Source organism: Sphaeramia orbicularis, chromosome 9 (assembly GCF_902148855.1).
Source record: "Sphaeramia orbicularis chromosome 9, fSphaOr1.1, whole genome shotgun sequence".
NCBI lineage: Eukaryota > Metazoa > Chordata > Actinopteri > Kurtiformes > Apogonidae > Sphaeramia > Sphaeramia orbicularis.
The window spans coordinates 11,326,482-11,337,109 of NC_043965.1; the positions used below are offsets into that span (position 1 = coordinate 11,326,482).

At 36.7% G+C, this 10,628-nt stretch overlaps 1 protein-coding gene across 2 annotated transcripts; it reads left to right on the plus strand.

Annotated features, from left to right (window-relative positions):
* Positions 1-1,131: 1,131 nt before the first annotated feature.
* On the plus strand, positions 1,132-10,282 carry grsf1 (G-rich RNA sequence binding factor 1). Of its 2 annotated transcripts, none has more exons than XM_030143625.1 (10): positions 1,132-1,557; positions 3,872-4,016; positions 4,114-4,269; positions 4,377-4,511; positions 4,904-5,042; positions 5,722-5,864; positions 6,760-6,845; positions 6,935-7,070; positions 8,176-8,221; positions 9,171-10,282. In XM_030143625.1, the coding sequence occupies exons 1-10, from the start codon at positions 1,327-1,329 to the stop codon at positions 9,178-9,180; spliced, it is 1,227 nt and encodes a 408-aa protein (XP_029999485.1). In that variant the 5' UTR covers positions 1,132-1,326; the 3' UTR covers positions 9,181-10,282. The 2 variants fall into 2 exon arrangements, with proteins under 2 accessions (XP_029999485.1, XP_029999484.1); XM_030143624.1 differs by having other exon boundaries at positions 8,176-8,225; positions 9,177-9,276.
* The last annotated feature ends 346 nt before the right edge of the window (positions 10,283-10,628 follow it).

A 10,628-nucleotide genomic window follows, 5' to 3' on the forward strand; every position in this document is an offset into this window, starting at 1 on the left:
ATAACAAGAAACGAGGGAAACAGAGGAAGTCCACAAGCAAGAATATTAACGTGATTCACACAGAAATAAACAACATAACTTCCGTTACGGCTTAATAGTAAAATTAAAAACTTTGTGTATGTGTGAGAGAAATTCAGATGATTCCTATTATATTATTATGATTATTTTACTCTATGTTTTGTTAAATACGGGAAAAATGCCTTCAGTAAACTCGTTTCTTTAAAATATCAATTTACACACAAAGCTGATCAAAAGTATTTTACAAGGACAACAGAGAGAAATAGAGAAAGCAAATGGAAGTAGTGGTAATAGTTGTAGTTATTATTTTTAGCATTAGTAGTAGTAGTAACTGAACAAATTTCGTGATTTCATTTTTATTTTATAATTTATACTTTCTTAAATGGAAGTAGTGGTAATATTTGTGGTTATTATTTTTTATATTAGTAGTAGTAGTAATTAAACAAATGGAAGTATTGGTAGTATTTCTAGTTATTATTTTTAGCAGTAGTAATAGCTGTAGTAGTAACTGAACATTTCATTTTTATTTTATAATTTATACTTTTTAAAATGGAGGTAGAGGTAGTATTTACAATTATTATTTTAAGTATTATTATTATTAGTAGTAATTAAACAAATTTTGTGATTTCATTTTTCTTTTATAATTTATACTTTCTTAAATGGAAGTAGTGGAAGTATTTGTAATTATTTTTAGCAGTAGTAATGGTAGCAGTAATTGAACATATTTGGTGATTTAATTTTTCTTTTATAATGTATACTTTTATAAATGGAGGTAGTGGTAATACTTGTAATTATTATTTTAAGTATTATTATTATTAGTAGTAGTAACCGAACAAATTTTGTGATTTCATTTTTATTTAATAATTTATACTTTCTTAAATGGAAGTAGTGGTAGTATTTGTAGGTTTTTTTTAGTATTAGTAGTAGTAATTGAACAAATTTCGTGATTTTATTTTTATTTTAGAATTTATACTTTCATTTTGCTACTTGATAAAAGTAGCGTGAATATCAGTGGAATGATGTAAATAGCCTCCACACATGACGAAGCGGTTTTTGCTATTTTATTTTGGAAGGTTCAACCCGGAAGTAGATGTTTATTGTAGGTAACGTGACCAAACAGTTAAAAGTTAAAAGTCTCAAGTCTCTGCCCTTGACTGACGCACGTGCGGTCGGTCTGTGCTTTTACGTCCATGCGAACCTGTCCTCGTGCCGGTTCGGTCCATTCTCCGCCGTTAACCCCATTCGGATACGTGTTTATTCTGTTCAGACAGACTGCGGGTTAATCCGGTTTCCTGTTGACCGATTAAAATGTCCGGAAACGGTAAAGCGCTGTTGTTTTTACTGCAGAGAAGTGTCCGCGCCGCTCAGATTAACACCGGGGTCCGAACCACGGGGACAGCGGTTCTAACCGGGGTCCGAACCACGGGGACATTACCGGTCCGCTTCATTCAGCACAGAACATGGGCATCAGTCGGACCACGGAGCCTGTGTGGGCCTCGGTCCGCCATCCACACCCCCCTGCTCGGCCTCTGTACCAGGGTGAGTATGTGCTTGTAAACATCCCAGACCACAGCTAATCCAGTCTGTTTACTGTGGATAAACTACACACATTCACTTAGAAGTTTCATTTTCACTTTAGGGCGAAGAGAAAACTGCTAAACTTATGTGGAAAATTCCCCCAAATCCGTGGTTTGACAGCAGTTAATGTAACGAAATTAAATCCTGTTTTACAGGAGAACTGTGGTCTGTAAAACCAGTTATTGGCAAGTACAAATTTAACTCCAAATTTGCTTGTATTTCACTGCTACTCCATGACTAATACTACAGAGTTACATGCAGTACAAGAAAAAAGTCTACACATAGATTGAAGCAATCAGTTCAGATCATTCCTTTGGGTAATTAGTGCAGTGATTGTTATGTTTAATCTGTAACAGGTTTTTTTTAATATTGCTCCACATAAGGATCAATATGATCTAAAGTAAAATATTTGCATAATAACCATTAAATAGTGACAACTCCATTTTTCTAAGTTCAGCTGGACTAGTTTTGGTCTTTTGAAGCAAACTAGTCCAGTTGAACCTTGAAGGACTACCAGGAACAGTGACCTGGGCAAATTCATTCATTAATTTCATTTGTTTGTTTATTTCGAGCATTTACAGAATATATGCAAATTCAAACAAACAAAAAAACATTCATCTATACTCGAAAAGGAGTGGGAAGAAGAAAAACTTATTTAATCCCACCCCCATTCTCATCATCAAATAACTTAACATAATAACATTTAAATACTCATTCCTATCCTTTGACTTCAAGCCAGAACAATGAACAAAATAGAACAAAATAGGCCTATACCGAATTAGAATAACCTCATTTGACAGTATTTACATTGCATAAAAAAATGTGTGTAAAAAAAAAAAAAAAATGGAAACAAAGTACATTCCTGGTGGTGTTACCACAGGTAACAGTTAACCGTCAACTTATATAATAATAATTACATACCAACAATGGTAAAAACAAAAAACTGCAATACCACAAGTGGTAAGGAACAGCAATAATTATATACCAACAGTGGTAAGAAAAAAACCCAAAAAACTACAATACCACTAATGGTAAAGGGCAGCACATACCAGCGATGGTAAGAACAATACCAGATGGTAATGGACAACACATACCAACTAGATGAGGAACAACAAGCACACATTAACATTTAAGACAGAATATGGAACATCAGTTTTAAGACCCTCCATCTTTATACTGGGACCAGACCATATTTTTGTATAGCAGTTTTAATTGGTGGATATTTTGGCATTGCTTGTGTTGGATGTCCAGACTGTCCAGACATTCAAAAGAGAAACTGAATGAGAAATTGTTCTTATTTTAGTTCCAAACTCCAAATTTATAACAATATTATGCTTGTTAAAAAATAATATAATAAGTAATTTAATGTGTATTGCACTAAAACAAAGAGAAAAAGTTGTCATTATTTATAGGTTATGATGCTATTACTTTACTGGTCTAGCCCACTTGAGATCCAATTGGGCTGAATGTGGCCCTTGGAAGAAATGAGTTTGACACCCTTGCTGTAGAGTTTTATTACTCCCTACTATTATTCTTATTCTTATATTGCTTATCTTTTGCACTATCTTTATGCTGCACATTTTTCTTGCGCTTTGTTCTGTTTCTGCCTTGACTAGTGAATTTCCCTGTTGTGGGATCAGTAAAGTCTAATCTAATCTATTAAACTTCTCAGGTAAAAACTGCTATGCACATATGATATCATGCAGCAATACAGTACTAGTATACTCCCTAATGCTGGAAGACAACACATTTTACTACTTGTAAATGTTGTTAGTAATAAGAAAAAGTAATTGTCTAATAGATAGCATGTAAATTAGTTTTATGTTTGTATTTCACAGGGCTTTCCCCACATTTCGTTGGCTTCCTGATAAAACCTGCTATGTGACTTTTGGCAAATTTTACAGGAGAAACAAAAAGCTGTTTATATAACAGGAAAGTGAAATATGAGGAAAAAATATGTTCCTTTAATGTTGGTACTTATGATGGAATGTAAACAACTTTCTATAATAGGGGAGATAGCAGGTTTTTATTTCCAACCAAAAATGCCACTTAGCAGGTTTTATCAGGAAGCTGACGATTTATAAAGTATACACTCAGTAGAAACAGAAAAACTGTCCACAGATTCTCTAACAATCTTTAGAGAAAACATACCTGATAAGCCCAGACAGACAGAGGTGTTTATGGAAATTATATTTTTGAATTTAGGATTAATCTGTAGTGAAGTGTGCAGCTATTGTAGTTGAGTTAAAACTGTAACTGTCACTTCTGTGTTCAGACCGAGGCCCCCGTTGCGGATGAATACCCTCCACTGCCCGAGTACCACAGTGAGTCAGAACCACAGAAGAAGGAGGTCTACGTCATCCAGGTCAAAGGTCTGCCCTGGTCCTGCACAGCCCAGGACCTGCTCCAGTTCTTCTCAGGTGAGGCTTTGGAATCTGATGAAAGTGAATGCGAGTTGGGTTTTGAAGTTATTCATGTGACAGCGGTGTTTCCTGACGTGATGTCGATGCCTTTCAGAGTGCAGAGTCCGTGATGGGTTGAAGGGGATCCACCTGACCACTGACAGACGGGGGAGGCCGTCTGGACAAGCCTTCATTGAAATGGGTGATGAGGAGGACATAACCAAAGCTCTGCAGAAACACAGACAGTACCTTGGACCACGATACGTTGAAGGTTCTGCCGTTTGTATCTGAGTGTTCTGTTCTGTAACGGCTGCATGTGTGGAGGCGTATGACTATATGTATAAACTCACACCTGCTGATTGGTTTGTGCCCTTGCAGTTTATGAGATAACGAACAGCGATGCCGAGGCCATCCTGAAGAGGGCGGTGCAGAATCCATCTACAGATGCCGTGGTTCGTCTCCGAGGTCTGCCTTACACCTCCACCGAGGCTGACATCGCACAGTTCTTCTCAGGTACAAGGACAACACTGATCATCACCCTAATGCATTAATTTCCTTTAAATGAAAACTCTTTGTTCTCACTAGTGTTTGGGTAAAGTTTCAGGAACAGTCTCTGAAGATTCCAACATGTCTGAAACACATAACACGTCATAAGGATCACTTATAGTGCTACTTGACCCAGGATCTCAGATGAATTTATTATCATGTTGAATTAACAGCTGCTATCAGAATACACCCATGGACATCCACACATACAAACACAAGGGACTTTTATCGATGCACCATTTTTCCAACTCAGCTTGATAGGAACGCACACGTCAGCAAACATACTGTGTGTTAATGTTGGATTTGTGCTCTACAACAATGATGGATGTAATAACTGAGGTCTTCTCGGTATCCTTCAGGTTTGGACATTATGGACAAAGGGATCATCATTGTGACCGACCGCAGAGGCAGGAACTCTGGAGAGGCTTATGTACAGTTCTGTTCTCAGGAGGCGGCAGATGAAGCTCTGAGCAGAGACCGAGAGATGATCGGAAACAGGTGGGAGGCTGCATACACACCGCTCACCTGCCCCTGCCCCACCCACCTGCTGTTGGTCACCTGTCAAAATCAAATGTTACTGCTGGTCTTGTCGGTTTAATGTTGTACCAATTTTGGATGCTGTGTGAAATATCTCATATCTGTAGCTCATAAGGCTGAGTAAAGTCAGGGTGGGTTTGTGTGTGTTCAGGTTTAGTATTAGGGTTAGAAAGGTTAGGGTTAATGTTGGTAGATATTGCCATAGTCTCTTATTAACCTGCTGGGTTTGGCTTAGGGTTAGTGTTAGTAGATACTGTAGTTGTCTCATATTAACCTGCTGGGTTAGGGTTTGTGTTTGGGTTGGTGTTGGTAGATATTGTTGCTCTCATGTTAACCTGCTGGGTTAGGATTAGTAGGGTTAGTGTTAGTAGATACTGTCGTTGTCTCATATTAACCTGCTGGGTTAGGTTTAGGGTTAGTGTTGGTAGATAATGTTGTCATGTTAATCTACTGGGTTAGTGTTAGGAGATACTATCGTTGTCTCACATTAACCTGCTGGGTTAGGGTTAGTAGAGTTAGTGTTGGTAGATACTGTGGTCTCACATTAACCTGCTGGGTTAGGGTTAGTAGAGTTAGTGTTGGAAGATACTGTGGTCTCATATTAACCTGCTCTTCCTGTTGTGTGTTTGTCATTGTCCAGATATATCGAGGTGTTTCCCAGTGGAAGGGATGAGATTCTTTCCAGCCGGAGGAACTCAGGACCAGTATCGGGTTCACCTCAGACCAGTTCAGTCTCTTCACACCCCAGACCGGTATCTGCCATGCAGACCCCTCGCAGACAAGGTGAGGGGGGTGGGGGTCTAATAGACCACCTTCCACAGTCATACAGCAAAATACAGAAAGTTGCTTCATTACCTCTGCCAAGGAGTTTATGTTTTTACCGGCGTTGGTTTGTCTGTCTGTCCGTGTGCAAGATAACTCAAAAAGTTATGGACGGATTTGGATGAAAATTTTAGGAAATGTTGATACTGGCACAAGTAACAAATGATTAAATTTTGGTGGTGATCAGGGGTGGGGGGCACTGATCTGCCTTGGTGGAGGTCTGCACTCTCTGAGTGCTTTACTACTTTTGTATCTGAATTCAGACAGAAATGGATTTAAATGACCTAGTTCTTCATAAAAACCAAAGAAAAATTATGAAGATAAAGCAGGTAAAAATGTTACAATTTACAGAATTTGGCAGCAATTTGAACTAAATATCAAAATTCGACCTGATTTTTTAACTATATAAAAATTGTAAGTGAACTGTTTGTTGCTGATCAGGACTCAGTGGAAAAAAATAAAGATCTCAGAAATAAATAAAATATAACACAAGTTTACAGTCCATACAAGCCAAGCACTTAAATGTTCGATAACCGAAATGGCAAGTAACAAATGAATCAGTTTTGATTTAAACTGGAACAAAGTGTAAAGCACAATCTAATCCATACTAAAAATCAAATAACCAACAAACAAAACATGTCCAACATCAGCAGTGAGGTTTATGGAATCCAAACTAAAACATATAAACCTGTTTGTGTCTAAATATTATATTAACATTCTGACAGAAGGCTTCAGCAGTGTTAAGAGTTTAAAGGAAGTGTTGGTAGTTAATGTTCAGTATGTTTGAAGATATTCAAGGTTTTTATTTTATGTTAACAAAAATGTGATGTAAACTCTTGAATGCGGTGTCCTTCAGGTTCACATATTGCCTCGGGGTCGCAGCTGCATTATGTCCATATGCGAGGTCTGCCTTTCTCGGTGTCAGGAGAACAGATCGTACAGGTACAGGTGGACCCAGTCATGATGCTGCAGGTGGTTGGGTTTGTGTGAAAACACATGGACATAACCTTCTATTGTTGGTCCTGCTGCAGTTCTTCTCTCCTCTGGTGGTCTCTAAAATCTTGATGGAGTATGGTCGTGACGGTAAATCGAACGGAGAGGCCGACGTTTACTTCAGTTGCCACCAGGAGGCAGTAGCAGCCATGTCCAAAGACAGAATGCACATTGGTGAGTCTGGACTCAGCTGAGGTCTTAAAGGTTTCAAGTGGATCTGAGAGACTGGATAATATCACTTTGGGTTGTTTTCTTTGTCCCATCCCATGTTATTCAGTGGGTTTTACCAGGGAACTAAATAGTTTTTCAACATCAAGCAGATGATGTTTAGTGGTTGGATCAACTCTGCTGTTCACCAGTAGGAGTCACTGAAGCAAACACTTTATTATGGAGATAGATGTAGGTCATAACTCACATTATAATAATATTCCAGTGATTTGACATTAAATGTGGTTAGAGTTAATGTGACTAAACTGATCAGGTTCAGATGATCTAAACAGACCTTATGCTGTTTGATCATTTTACATTTTTATTTTGTTTAAAGGGTGGGGAAGCAAAATTTACAATATTTTGAGGCAGGGATTGAAAGACAGTGTATGACCAATTAGTTTATTGAAAGTCATGAGGATTTATTTACCACAAGAAAATTGACATAATAGAAAATGTTTTTATTCTATGTGTCCTCCTTCTTTCTCAATAACTGCCTTCACACGCTTCCTGAAACTTGCACAAGTGTTCCTCAAATATTCGGGTGACAACTTCTCCCATTCTTCTTTAATAGTATCTTCCAGACTTTCTCGTAATTGTTTTGCTCATAGTCATTCTCTTCTTTCCATTATAAACAGTCTTTATGGACACTCCAACTATTTTTGAAATCTCCTTTGGTGTGACGAGTGCATTCAGCAAATCACACACTCTTTGACGTTTGCTTTCCTGATTACTCATATGGGCAAAAGTTTCTGAAAAGGTATGGATAATAGTGTTAGGTATGATTATGACATCAATATATGTTTGGTTTCAAAACAATTGACATAGTGCCTGCTGAGAAAAAACAACTAAATGTCCATTGTAAATTTTGCTTCCCCACCCTGTATGTGGAGTTTAACTAATGCAGCAAGTGAAGGAGCAGCATTGTCTGTGTTAAGAAGGTCCAGTACTGGTTCATAATATCTGATTTAGTCCAGTAGTGGTTCGTATCCACTGATTTAGTCCAGTACTGGTTTGTATCTACTAATATTTATTACTGCACGTTTATTCATATTTAACTGTTTTTCTGTAGGTGAACGATATATTGAATTATACCTGAACTCTGAACCAGACTCAAAGAAGGTAAGAAGCATCAGTTTTATTTTACTCAGTAACTGAGTTACCTGGTGTAGATGTGGAGACACTGGTTCTTTACACTGTTTAGCACATGAATATATCTCTGAATGGTTAGTTCCAGATCAGAAAAAGGTTTATACTGTTTAGGGTTAGTTGTGAAGGTTTACTTGTTTAGCAAAATTTTATCATGCTTGGAGTTAGAGCAAAAATAAGCAGACATTGGTGAATCCCACAAATCTGTGTACTAACAAAAAAAGAGAATATGTAGGATATGAATAAAAATAAGAGAAAATGAGTTTGTGTATATAGTTTCTTGCACGAGGCCCATTATTTTTGACACTGAAGTCAGGCATGTGTTTATGTCTGTTAACTTTTCATTCGTTCATCTCTGTTGGTGATGGTGTGTTGGTAATTCACTAACATCACCTGTTAGAAGACATTCTAATGAGACTTAGGTTAGGTTACTGCATTCATGGTTAACATTCTGGCACGAAGATGTCTGTTTATATTAAAAAAAAAAAAATTCAGTGTACATTGTGACAGTTGATTTATTTTTGTAAATTTTAACCCAAACCCATGGAGTCATAGAACTAATCCATAGTTTTACACTCAACACAGCACGTTTTGTCTTTTTTTTTTTTTTGTCTTGACCTTTTTTATTTTTTATTTTAAATTACATGGTTAGAAATGAAAACTGATAAATTCAACATCCTGTTTGTGCATGTGATGACTGAACAAGCATCAAGCACTATTTTATTTTAGATGAATAAAATTAACTCACTTTAAGGCTTACAGTAATGGGTCCAGGGAGTAATTCTACGTTTTAATGGAATAAAACCAAACAAAGTTCTGCTTTTTTAAATGATGGCTTTGAATGAGAAAGAGTCTCGAAAGTCCGAGTCTGACTGGACAAACATGAAGTAACTGGGGTTTTTTTTGTGTTTTTTTCCCTTCCAGGTGAACACTGATCCCAATGACGAACACTCACAACGCAGTTATATTTATTTTACAGACTGACCCGGACATTGAACAATAAACATTCCTCATGTCAAAACAAGCCAATGTGTCTTTGTTTCACTGCAGAGAAGTCCATCAGTTCAACAGAGAAAAGCTCATTAACTCTTTCATTCCCACTAGATCAATGACAGTCACCATTTGATATTAAAAACATTAACATTTCTACAATAAAACGTTAGTCGATATACATGTAAGATGCCGTTAGACAGATTAGAATCTCCACAGTTAAGTCTCTAAGTTTATTTTCCAGTATTTCTGAGCAACAAGACATGAGTGAAAGAATCCTCTGGATACAGATTGAAACTAATGGGACTAATATGAGCTCTGGTTGTTTTTTTAAACACATTACAACATTTTCTGAAACCCAAAAGTTATTACATTTAAATGATGTGTCACTGATTAATTTAGTCCTTGTTCTTCAGTTCAAAGCTTTGGAACTTGAAATATATGAGAAAATTAACACACATTGGTGATTTTTCATAAGATGTTTAGTGGAATGTTTTGTTGCTCGATGGGGTTCCACTTCACTCTAATCAGATTTGTAATAATGGAGCAGTTTTCTGCTAGAACGGTTATTGAAATAGCTGCTTTGGTTTAGGAAAGAATCAGGTGTGTTAATGAACAAAAGTGAGAACAAAGAGACGTAAGATTGAATCAAGGTTTATTATATTTCATAATGTGTTAATTAGCGTTGACATTGAAGACTGAAGGCCCCAAAGTTCTAATTCATGTTAATCCAAGTGTTAAAGATGCCCTAATACACTGATCATCTACGCTTCCATCCACAGCTGCGGTTTGATAATGAGATGATAGTTGTGTCTGTTTAATTAATGCCAGTCTTAACTCATACACAGCAGCAACAACAAAGAAATCTATAGAAAATATTCAGCTCTGGAAACTTTACAAAATAAAGAGCTGCTCCATAAATTAGGAGATACAACTGAACATTTGGATTCTCACAACCATATGATAAAGCTTAAATATTTACCTTAAATTCTTCTTTGTAGCTTGTTTTTCTGATCTTATTAAAAAAAGATAGGACCAGTGGCCCTGTAGCTTACCGGCCAAATTAAAAGCTTTGGTAAATGTATCCAGATGCCATTTATTATCACCCAGCTATGTGTATTTATTATATTACAGAAATAGCCCATGTTTTGGTCATATTCCAATCAGATCTGTAAAAATTCAAATTCCAACTTGATATCATTGATACTGATTTATTGTATCAATCCACTTCCTATTTCTTATAATGGGAAAATTTTTCAAAGTCGCACCAAATCCAGAATCAGATCTGGATCGAAATAATTTCAATAACTTGTGTTGACATCATCATGAAGAAGCTGTATACCAAGTTTGAAGTCAATCAGAACTGTAGTTTCGGAGAAGAAGACA